At 37.6% G+C, this 12202-nt stretch overlaps 1 protein-coding gene across 1 annotated transcript in view; it reads left to right on the top strand.

Annotated features, from left to right (window-relative positions):
- The window catches only part of LOC107716549 (ubiquitin carboxyl-terminal hydrolase 24-like), a 98085-nt gene extending 86392 nt beyond the window's left edge, over positions 1-11693 (top strand). The window contains 19 exon segments of the mRNA XM_016523025.1: positions 1787-2007; positions 3076-3200; positions 3541-3682; positions 3760-3910; positions 4104-4199; positions 4280-4383; positions 4726-4839; positions 6299-6506; positions 6714-6803; positions 7196-7298; positions 8041-8162; positions 8241-8354; positions 8649-8714; positions 8804-8870; positions 8960-9038; positions 9599-9674; positions 9764-9850; positions 10860-10970; positions 11114-11693. Of these exon segments, the coding sequence (XP_016378511.1) occupies positions 1787-2007; positions 3076-3200; positions 3541-3682; positions 3760-3910; positions 4104-4199; positions 4280-4383; positions 4726-4839; positions 6299-6506; positions 6714-6803; positions 7196-7298; positions 8041-8162; positions 8241-8354; positions 8649-8714; positions 8804-8870; positions 8960-9038; positions 9599-9674; positions 9764-9850; positions 10860-10970; positions 11114-11176 (2139 nt within the window). The 3' untranslated portion in view covers positions 11177-11693.
- Positions 11694-12202: the final 509 nt, after the last annotated feature.

The following is a 12202-nucleotide window of genomic DNA, read 5'->3' on the forward strand; positions in this document are numbered from 1 at the left end:
ATAGTGAACATAAATTTACATCTGCATCCTAACTCAAGCTACTACTACTGTCAGCTCAAGCTGCTGTCAAATGTGCATTTCTAAGAGACAAAAATATTATTAATATTGGAGCCTGCACTGCAAACTGTGCTGAAGATATGCATCATCAAAGTCAGGCAGCACAAACCTGTTTCATAATTTGAAACAATATCTCTCATTAGAACATGCAGAAGCTAAGAAATTCATTTTTTCTATTAAAATATTTATTTTTAGGAAAATAAATTTATTTAAAGGGAAAATGACTGGAAAAGTGTAAAGAATTAAAAATCGTGAAGTGTTTGTCATGTTCTGACCATAAAGAGTAATTTAAAACCACAGTTAATGGTCTGGTTTCTACTAAGGAGCAAAAATCTGCCTTGAAACTTGAATAAAGAAAGATTTTGCATTTATCGTGATAATTACAGATATCGACTGATCTGAAAAATGTTATTGTGATAATTTTTTTGGCCATATCGCCCAGCCCTATCTGCTACTATCTATCTGTCTATATATCTATCTATCAGGCTTGCTGCAGTAGTCAGTGTTACCAGTATCACACAGTGTTCGGTTGTACAGCAAATACATTACTTGCTGAACACCGTACCGCCCCCACTGTCGGTGTGCTTTTTTTTAAGAAATAAAAACATTTAGTTCAGTTGGACAAAAGCATCTGCTCTACTCCATACAGCGCATGCTGCAGAGCCGCAGCAGGAGTCAGATTTCACTGATCACGTGAAGAGAGTGAGAGAGGTGCTTTCAGTGCGAGCGTATCAGGTGTGCACGAGCATGAAGGTGTGTGCTGCAAAAATGATGAGGAAATGATAGCGGATGGCATGTGGTGTATGCCATGCCTTGATTTTTCTTTTTTGTTAATAAACGTCATACATGGTAGTTTGTCATTGTACTGTTTTATTGTTGTTGTGCTTTTCATTAACACTAATAATGAATCCATCTTTGAAGCATTCGTTTTAGTCTAAGAAAGTAAAAGGTGTATAGATGTAAGTGCAACAGACAATTATCTTTTCTTGTAAAACATGACACCAAGGTCGCAAAATCGAAAGTGTCCAAGTAGTTCCTTTTCTTTTTTCTTTTCTCGCTCTGTTCTGTCCGCACCTGTGATCTCTGTCATCAGTTGTGTCCAAGTCTGTATGGCTCGGTGGCTCGTCCTTTCCACCAGCATCCTCTCCCTCCATGCTTTGTTTTTTAAAGTAATCCGCTATCGACTTTTTCTTTTTTACGACTTAATTCATAAACTTCCTCAATTCATAATTTGCACCTTTCATGTACGTGACTGATAATGCAAGTGCAGGTAGGCAGACTCTCGCACAAATGCAACCAGGTCAAATTTTAACTCGCATTAAAAAAAAAAATGGTTGCAGTCTAGAGCCTAATTTTATTCCTGTAATGGCAAAGCTGAATTTTCAGCATCATTACTCCAGTTTTCAGTGTCACATGATCCTTCAGAAATCATTCTAATATGTGCTCAAGAAACATATTATCAATGTTGAAAACAATTGTGCTGCTTCATATTTTTGTGGAAATCATCATACTTTTTTTTTTTTTTGATGAACTGAAAGTTCATAAGCATTTTCTTGATAGAGAATTTACTTTCGCAACAATGTAAAAATATTTACTGTTACTTCTAATCAATTTAATGCATCCTTGCTGAATAAAAGTATACATAAAAAAAATCTTACTGACCCCAGGTATTTGAATGTTAGTATATAAAGGATTTGCATCTATTTCAATAATTTGTGTTCATTTTTAGTTCCCCTGGGTGCTGAACATGGAGCCGTACACAGTGTCAGGAATGGCCCGTCAAGATTCAAGTGCAGATCATGGAGAGAACGGGAGAGGGGGCGAGGCCGGATCCGGGGGATCGCCTCGGAAGAAGGTCACCATCTCTGAGAACTATGAACTGGTGGGAGTGGTGGTCCACAGCGGACAGGCCCATGCAGGACACTATTACTCATTCATCAAAGACCGCCGGTGAGATTGCAAGAGAGAGTGTCTATTGATGTGTTTTTGGGGTTTTCTGGGTGGATGTTCAGGGTTTACTTGCTGGACCAAGCTAAAGGAGAGAGTTTGATTACTTGGTTTGAGAGTTGATGAAGATGGTAGTACACTTCTTCTTATCAGGCCTTACCATTTACACAAGGATTTTCCAAACCGGGATGTGTGAGTTGATTAATATCTAGTTTAGTTATGAAACTCTAGGCTGATAGATCCTATACATGCAGTCTGCTAGCAATAACATAATTTACTGCATGGCACAAGTTGATTGGCCTCTGCTGCTTCACAGCAAGCTAGCCTTGCAGTTCTTCTGAAACCCTCCACCTCCCCAGCTCCACCTGTCAAGATCTGCTACAGGATTTATATGTGCTTATTCTTGCAGCAGCAGCATATTTTACATGCTCAAAGCAGCATGTCTGTGTATCTGCTGACAGTAGCTGTTAACCTACATCAGAGGACTGTGAACATGTTAACATGTTGTTCAATTATTGACATGCTAATTTCTTTGGGGGTACTTCAAGCAAATATTTTAGGTTTTATTTAAGGGCTTTGGCTTCAGTTTGGGAATCACTGATCTACACAAACGATAAGGGAAGAATTGGATTCTGAGTTTAATGCTTGAGTTTATTTCTAGGGAACAAATCCCCAAAGTATGAAAAGTAGTAAGAGATTACGGCATGCATCGTGTCCAAGAGGTCTTGTGTTTGAACAATACATAAATGAAGTTCTGCAGTATCTATTTCCATAATACACAGTCTATATATAGGGCATACTTCTGCAAATGTAATATCTGAAACATGTTTCTGGGAGGTCTTTTTGCCCCTATGTGTGTATGTATGTGTATTTATGGGTCTTCGGGGGGGCCATGCTTCTGTTTTTGGCAAGAGTGTTTTTATGAGAGCCTTAAACTGTCCCAGATGCTTGGCAGTGTGATGGCGCGTTAAAATGGCAAGTTTTTTGAGGGAATGAAGGAATGTTTGGGTGACCAAGGAGAACTGAGCAATGTTTGTAATGTGTGTTTTTCAACGCTTTATTCTCTTTTAGGGGTAGTTCACGAGGACGCTGGTATAAGTTTAACGACAATGTTGTTGAAGAGTTTGACATGAACGATGAGACTCTGGAGTACGAGTGTTTTGGAGGAGAGTACAGACCCAGAGTTTATGACCAGTGTAAGTTATTCATATTTCCTTAAATCAATGTAAATGAATGATGTCAAAAATACTGGAACTTCAGCACCAAGTTGATCAAATAAACTTTGACTGTAAAATCTTTCAACATGAACACAAAATGAGGCCTAAAAATCTGTTTATTTTTACTGTGGTAACCACAAAGCATTATTCATGTTATTGACTGGTGACTTTTTAACATTTATTTTGTTTGACTTAATATATAAAAAACATTGACACAGTACATCTTAGATGGATTAAATGTCACATTGTCATCGTCATTATCACCCATGGTGTTCATATTATTATATTAATATTTTGCCACTCTGTTCACATGCTATAGCTAACCCCTACCCGGATGTGCGGCGGCGCTACTGGAACGCCTACATGCTGTTCTACCAGCGCATCAGTGACCAGAACTCCCCCGTCCTGCCCAAAAAGAGTCGAGTCAGCATCGTGAGGCAGGAGGCAGAGGATCTCTCACTGTGAGTTAGCGTTTTACTTCCTCCATGAACATTGGAATATGGACTCTCTCATTAATGTTCATAATCCTTCACCTCAGGTCAGCCCCATCCTCTCCAGAGATCTCACCCCAATCCTCCCCACGGCCACCCCGAGCCAACAATGACCGCCTCACCCTGCTCACACGCTTGGTCAAGAAAGGAGAGAAGAAGGGTCTGTTTGTGGAAAAGATGCCTGCTAGGATCTATCAGGTAGAGATTTTAAGGCCTTTTCATGCATTGCAATTCCAATGTGACTAAAAGAAATGTTCCAGGTTGAGTGGATGTTAAGGTCTGACAACATCATACTATACTATAACTATAATTATATTATTCATACAGTGTTTCAGACATTTTTGTTGTTTTCTCAAAAAGTTCACAAAAATTGACTTTTGGATCTGTATAGATGGTGAGAGATGAAAATCTGAAGTTCATGAAGAACAGAGACGTTTACAATAGTGATTACTTCAACTTCACACTGTCTCTGGCCTCTGTCAACGCGGTAAGCTCTGAGCATTCAGCCTCTTTTATAAGCACTTTGTATTTCCTGCACACAAATTTGAGCTTTATACTGTTTTTCAGACGAAGTTAAAGCATCCATCGTATCAGGCCATGGCCAAAACCAGCCTGCAGCTGGCTGTCCAGTTCCTCTTCCACACTTATCTGCGCACTAAAAAGAAACTCAGGTTGGGATGATGCTTTAGTTTATAGTACTTTAAAATCAAGGCCTGTTCACACAGGGTTATTATTGGTAAACTATTACAAAGACAAGAACTAGTGGTGACATTTTTATTTTTATTTATTATTTTTATTTTTTTAATAGTGACAAAATATATTCGTTGTATTATAATTATAAATGTTTTTTTTATTTATTAGTTATAATTGCTCATTTAAAATTAATTGCATTTGTAATGCACTGTAAATGTGCATAAAATATGAGCAATAAAGTAAAATTAAAACAATAAAAATGACTTTAGACTTATCAGTGTATTTTTTCAATGTGGGAACTCTGACGTCTTCTCTCTCAGGGTGGACACAGAGGAGTGGATCGCTACCATGGAGGTTTTGTTGTCCAAGAGTAGTGAGGCGTGTCAGTGGATGGTCCAGTACCTGGTGGCACCTGAAGGAAGGGAGATCATCAAGTGAGCAACATTATCTCTATCCCTCTATGCACACATTGGCAAATCCCCACTGGCTAGCAAAAAGTAAAACTAACCAGACTGTTCACACACAGACACAAAATATAAAAATGTCTTTATACATCTGTATATCTATATATATATAGATAATAAAAAATACAAATACAGTAATATAGATAATGAAAAATAATATTAATAATGACAATAACTAATATTACTAATAATATAAAATGCACTGAATTCTAACAGAAAGCTGTGCTCATGAATATTAATCACACTGTCTGTGTTCACCTGATTTGATTTGCTGAAATCAGGTGGACGTGATAGGTGAGTGCTAGTGAATGGGATTTTCACTTGTTATTTCCGCCAGCAGCCCTTAAAGGCTTCATTTTACATGATAGGCTAAAATAATTAATAATTCCAAAGAAATTCATTTTGACAAGAAAAAACAAAGGAAGACTCTCTTGCTATTGTATCTCTCTCTCTCTTGCTAATATCAGTCCGTTTGCACTCACAAAGTCAGAGAACACTGCAAATCAATTGATATCATTGGGAATAGTGTGTTGTAAAGACAGAGAGGGAAAATGCAACTATCTGAAGTCCAATTTGCTGCATTCTCACCTTTTTTAAATTTAGAACGGATCTTTCCATGCCTCTGTTAAACACACCAAAAAGTATCTGACACAATATAACAAACCAAGTGGTATTTAAGTGTCCAAATATGTTTTGAGGCCACTTTACATTTGACTTATGTTAAATGTTCTGTTGTACTAGTTTCTACCTTAAGAAGTAAAAAAGAAATGAAAAGCCATAAACTGTCCCAGGAGACCATGAAGGATTAGATATTCCCTCACTTTTTACCTAGTGCCCAGTTTCCCCAAAGCCACCTATCATTAACACCTGTGATTGTGTGGAGTGTAAGTGTGTGGTCATAATCATACAACTGAAAATTAATAGCATATGTGTGGGGTACGGCCACAGCTGCTTTCTGTCAACCAAAAATGTGGGCCAGTCAGGGGATGTTAATGTTTAAAGCATTTAAGCGTGATCTGGAGATGCCTGCCACGTCAAAAGGTGCTCCGGATTGGGAGTAAGGGGGGCGTAGTGCCCTGCTACACGTTTGGCTGCTTCGTATCGGATGTTAGGGCTGCCCCAATTATCACGCAGCACCTCAGCAGAAGCCAGGGAGTGTTCCCGAACGTTTTCTGATTGAGCTCTGACACACTTCCAACAAAAAAAAGCAAACGTTTCCCTTATCAATGGAGACCTGGAACTGAAATTTCACAAAAATTTTCTCCCTGGAGGGAACAATAGATCTGGCTCTGCAGGGAAAGTTTCCATAGACCTCCCAACCAGCTCAGATATGCCAGCATCCATCGTCTCTTACCACGTGTTCATGCAAAAAGTGGAAAACTGGTTCAACTAATTAACATTGTTAATGGGTGAATCTCGTTCTCTGTAGGATCTGTCTGTTGGAATGTAGTGTGCGGGAGGTCCGTGTCGTGGTGGCCACCATCCTGGAGAAGACCCTGGAGAGTGCTTTGTACTTCCAGGACGCTGGGTTGGACTGTCTTTTGGACATGCTGCTGTCTCTATTGGATAAGGATGTCCCGGATAACTGCAAGAACTGCTCTCAGTACTTCAGCCTCTTCAGTAACTTTGCTCAGAGGGTGAGAACGATGATGTCACTCTTATGGGCATCAGACTGTATATGTGAAGAAAGCTCATGCTATTCTTTTCCATAAAGAAAACAAATAGAAAGCTCCAAAAAAGCACCATAAAAGGGGCCCACACTGACAACTGATATTATGTCTTCTAAAGCCACTCTTAGGAGCTGAAGGAACAAATGTAAGTTATTCACTGATGATGTGTTTTAGGGCTGTGGGCCATGTCAGCTGCTGCTGAAACATTCTGCTTATCGTCGGATGCTTGTCTTCCTCCTGGGACCCAACCGGCAAAACAACCAGGTATTGCAGACACCTTCTGTTAACACCTGACAAAGTGTTATTTGGCTTGAGAATATTGGGGTTTACTGCTTGCTTAAAGAGATAGTCCTCCCAAAAATGAACATTTTGTGATAATTTGCTCACCCTCGTGTCATTCCAAACCTGTATGAGTTTCTTTTTTTCTGCGGAACACAAAAGAAGATAGTTTGAAGAATGTTGGTAACCAAACCGAGACTGTTCCCAACATTCTTCAAAATACTTCTTTTTTTTGTTCCACAGAACAAAACTAAGTCAAACAGGTTTGGAATGACATGAGGGTGCGTAAATGATAACAGAGCTTTCATATTTGGGTGAACTGTCCCTTTAGGTGTTCATCTCTGTGTTAATGACGTTCTGCTGGTTCTGTGTTTCAGCACCGGCGCTGGAGTTCAGCACAGGCTCGTGAGTTCCTGCATCTTCACAACACTCTGGCCCTGATCGTGCTGCACACAGACCTCACGTCTCAGAGGACAGAGTGTAAGAACACACGATTTCTGGACACACACCAAAGTTATTATCATTAACGAAAACTATTACGAGGGCGTAAAAACGTAATGACTAAAAAAAAAAAAATGTAAACAAAAAATGGAAATGGTAGTTTGCAAAAGAAATAAAATACTAATGTGCACTAAAAAGAAAATACTTTTTAATACATTTTAAAATGTAGATTTTTTTTTTTTTTGGTGAAAGAAATTAATACTTTTATTCAGAAAAGATGCATTAAATTGATCAAAAGTGACAGTAAAGACATTTATAATGGTAAAAAAAAGATTTTGAACTTTGCACTTTCCATTCATAAAAGAATCCTGAAATAAAAATGTATCATGATTTTCACAAAAATATTAAGCAGCACAATTGTTTTCAACATTGATAATAATCAGAAATGTTTCTTGAGCAGCAAATCAGCATATTAGAATGATTTCTGAAGGATCATGTGACACTGAAGAGTTATTTTAAATTGTAATAATGTTTCTTACCATTACTGTTTCTACTGTATTTTTTATCAAATAAATGCAGCCTTGGTGATTTAAAAAAAAAGTTTAGCCATTTTTAATTATTGGGGGGACTTGTCGGTATGCAGTTTTCCCTTTTGCTCACATGCCAGTGATTATTATGTTGGTTAAAATAGGTTGCCGACCCCTGGTTTAGATGTTAATGGTTCTCTGTGTGAGTGATGAGGTAACGCTGGTGTGTTAATGCACTTCTCATGTGTGTTCAGCTCAAGGAGTGTTCAAGCACGCTTCATCAGGACTGGTGGCTCCATCTTCACCCCTCCTGCCTCTACATCCAGACATCAACACGTTGCTCTTCAAAGCAGAAGGGCAGGTGTATCTCATGGAGGTAACGCTGTCTCTTATTCTCTATCTCCTGTCTCTGTTTGTCTGTACTGCACACTACTGACTGAGACATGTCTTTCAGGTGATGTTTGCCATGCGTGAGTTGTCCGGCCCATTGTCATTTCTCATAGAGATGATCACATATTGCTCGTTCTGTAACGAACCTTTCTCACTGGGAGTCCTACACTTACTCAAGGTCGGTACTCTGACTAGTTTAAACTAATTTTAATTGATAATAAATAAAATAAATAATTTATATATGTAATTTATTCATATTTATAATGTATTGTTTTTATTGTACATATTATTTATAGAAAAATATATTGTTATATGTATATTGTGTAAGGTGAAGTAATACCATATATACATAAATATACAAACCTGAAGTAATCTCTGCAGGAAAATAGTTGTTGAGCTGATCCCTGCCTGTTTTTACAAAATAAGCAAACCTACTACAATCTTCCTTATGACATGTTCATGTGACTTGTAGAACCATCTGGAAACGGCTCCTCCTCACGAACTGAAGAACGTCTTTCAGATGCTCCTAGAGATCCTGGTGAGTGATGACCGTGTGCTGTCCTAAAAACTGTTTTTGGGTAGGATATAATGATGTAACGCCCTTATTTTCTTATTTTCTCCTCTCAGATGGTAGAGGACCCTCTGCAGTCTCAGAGGCTCAAATATGCATTTGAATCTGAAAAGGGCCTTCTGGGTAAGAACCGTATCATTTGGCTCTATCAGTGTGAGTAGTTGTAAGATTAAATTAATGTGTACTAATATGTGATTCTCGTTCTTTCACAGCTTTGATGCATCAGAGCAACAATGTGGACAGCAGTCGCTGCTATCAGTGTGTGAAGTTGCTGGTCACACTGGCACAGAAGTGAGTGTAGAACACGGGGATCAAATTAGGGATACACAATATGGATATTGACATAATTGAATGTAATTGTATATAATACAATTGTGTGTTAGGTATATATGATATAAAGGTGCCATTTTGGTTATTGGCCAATATTTGATAGATAGATAGACAGACAGACAGACAGACAGACAAATACTGGTAAAAAATTTATAGCCCGAATGCACTGTAAGTCGCTTTGGATAAAAGCGTCTGCTAAATGCATACATTATTGTTATTATTATTATAGATAGATAGAAAAATGTCTACAGTTTTTCCTATTTTTAAACAATAATTCCATATGATGTGAAATCACGAAAAACAAAATGAATTAATGTACAGTAGAAAAGATAACTATTTAGTAAATGACTATTTGAATCTGAATAAATAACGTCTAATATTGTCTGCTTCCATTATTTGCCTAATAATTATGGCTGATACTATTATGGTCAGCGATAAATTATGCATTCTTAGATCTAATGTGATTAATGAACTGTCAGTGTTTCTGGCAGCATTGTTAAATGTCTTTGTGTTTCTGTTAGATGTTCTCCAGCTAAGGACTATTTTAAAGAGCTCTCAGGACATTGGAGTTGGGCAGTGCAGTGGCTTCAGAAGAAGGCAAGAGACACACACACACACACACACTCCAGTACTTCTTTGTTGTGAAATAGCATCCATTATTGAATTCCCCTTCTCTCCTCTTTCAGATGTCTGAGCACTACTGGACGCCTCAGAGTAACGTATCGAATGAGACGTCCACGGCTAAAACCTTCCAGCGCACCATCTCAGCACAGGTATGGCACTCACACTTTTTTACTTTATACATAACCAGAATAAACTCTATGTATTTGTCAAACTTGAAATTTCAACTTTACAATTTAAAGTTGAAAACTTTTGTGAAAGGTTTTTCTTCTGAAAGCTCCGAGCTCCCACTGACTGATTTGATGTAAAATGATTAAAATGCTGGGACAAATTTTTTTTTTCCATCTGCTATTTATATTTTACTTTATTTCAGCTTTATTTCAATTACTAAACACTATTTTGAGTAGTTTTAGTTCACAGCACTTTTAGGGAAAACTTCAGTTTGAATCCAAAATATAATTTGTGAAAATCTTAGGAGTGCTATTTTCCTCTCTTTCTTTCCCTCTCCCTCACTTTTGTACATCCTTCATGTTTTGCTTTCCTTTGAGATGAAATAAAAACAACACAAAAATGCTCATTTAAGCTCATTTCAAAGTACAAAGTTACATTTTCTACTGATTAAAATTATTTTAAGCTTGTATTTGATCTTAAAATGTACAAAATGTATATCTTTTAAAATAAAAAATAAATAAATAAATACTAGTGCTGTCAAATGATTAATCGCGATTAATCGCATCCAAAATAAAAGTTTTTGTTTACATATGTGTACTGTGTATTTATTATGTATATATAAATACACACACATACAGTATATATTTTGAAAATATTTACATGTATATGCATTTATATATTTACTGTATATTCTTATATTTTATATTATATATAAATATATTTTATATATAAACATAACATATTTTTCTTAATTATATGCATGCATGTGTTTGTATTTATATATACTTAATAAATATACACAGTATACACACACATATTATGTATTTTAGATGCGATTAATCGCGATTAATCGTTTGACAGCAATAATAAATACATATGATTTACTTGGAGCTAACACAGGAGGTTTAGCTAGCCACCCATTTTAGGAGTCATTAGGAGTACATGTGAACTGCTGAATGAAGTTCAGTGAATGCTGTTTTTTGTGTTTAGGACACTCTAGCTTATGCCACAGCTTTACTGAATGAGAAGGAGCAGTCCGGCAGCAGTAATGGTTCAGACGGCAGCCCGGCCAATGAGAACTCAGACAGAAGCCTCAGACAGGTAGAGCTCTGTCTGTCATTAATTCAGCAGTCCATCATCAGTTATATCATAAAACAGTGTCAACAGCGATAGAATAAAATACACTAGTGTTTAATAAATAATGACATTTACTCTTTCACCATTTCTCCCTCTCTTTCTCTCAGGGATCCGAATCCCCAATGATGTTGGGTGATTCTCGAAGTGATCTAGAAGATGTGGATCCGTAACGCTTCTCATTGTTTTTGCACATCAAAACAACACAAAAAAGTTACCCTCCGACGGAAAGATGTGGCTCTAAACAGACAATCAGAAAACTGCATTTGTTCTTCTAGGGACTGGAAATGGAGCGACCAGAAGCACCCAAAGGCCCCGTCGGAGCGCTCGCTCCTCAGGCCGCCTCGCCTGAGAAGTAAACGGAGGCGAATATCTCTTGTTTTTTTGTTTTTTTCTCTCTCTCTCTTCTGGTGGTTGAAGCCTGGCTGGATGTAATTAGAGTTCAGGTCATGCAAGTGATTTAGATGTTTCTTCTGACTTGAGTTCTGTCAGACGAGTGAGACTTAATAAAAACGGAGGCGTTCGTTTCCTTGACGTTTTTACGCCGAACTACTACTATGGTGCCAGACGGGGCGTTTTAAAAGAAGTCAGCGTATATTTGCCAATGTAATTAAGTAGATACTATTCATGAGAAATGTAAAGATGTGTTCCATAAGTGTAATTTCAAATGTAAAATAATATTTTTAAGAATCCTTTACTGATTGCCAAGTCTCTGAGAGTCAAATAATCACACCGTTTTTCCCTTCTCTTTCTTGCTGGTATTTTTTTAAATGCACTTTAAATTTGAATTCAATTTGAGACAAATTCATCACGTGGAGACAATTGGACGGATGTCCTTCGCTGCTCTCTGTCCATCGATTTTCTTGGATTGGAACAGCGTGCAGCAAAAGACACAAGCTGTTTACGCCAGTGCTAGACAAAATATGATGGCGGACATTGAGGACTGACCTTACAGCAGAAGACATATTGCATCAGCAGAAAGGTCCGAAGACACATATGCAACACACAGAGACGCTACTGTCCAACGAGTTTTTTTTCTTCCTGAAAGACAATGAGTGCTACAATCAGTAGAGTTTGTCATTGAGAAACTGTCTCACTCTTTCATTTCGTCTGTTTTGATGTTGTCTTGTGCCGCTCTGGTATGAAGGTCTAGGGACGTGAAGACACTTTTCAGGGTTAATTTAGCCAAATTTGTCTCT

The sequence above is a fragment of the Sinocyclocheilus rhinocerous genome, unplaced genomic scaffold (genome assembly GCF_001515625.1).
Source record: "Sinocyclocheilus rhinocerous isolate Xijiao unplaced genomic scaffold, SAMN03320098_v1.1 scaffold570, whole genome shotgun sequence".
Lineage (NCBI taxonomy): Eukaryota > Metazoa > Chordata > Actinopteri > Cypriniformes > Cyprinidae > Sinocyclocheilus > Sinocyclocheilus rhinocerous.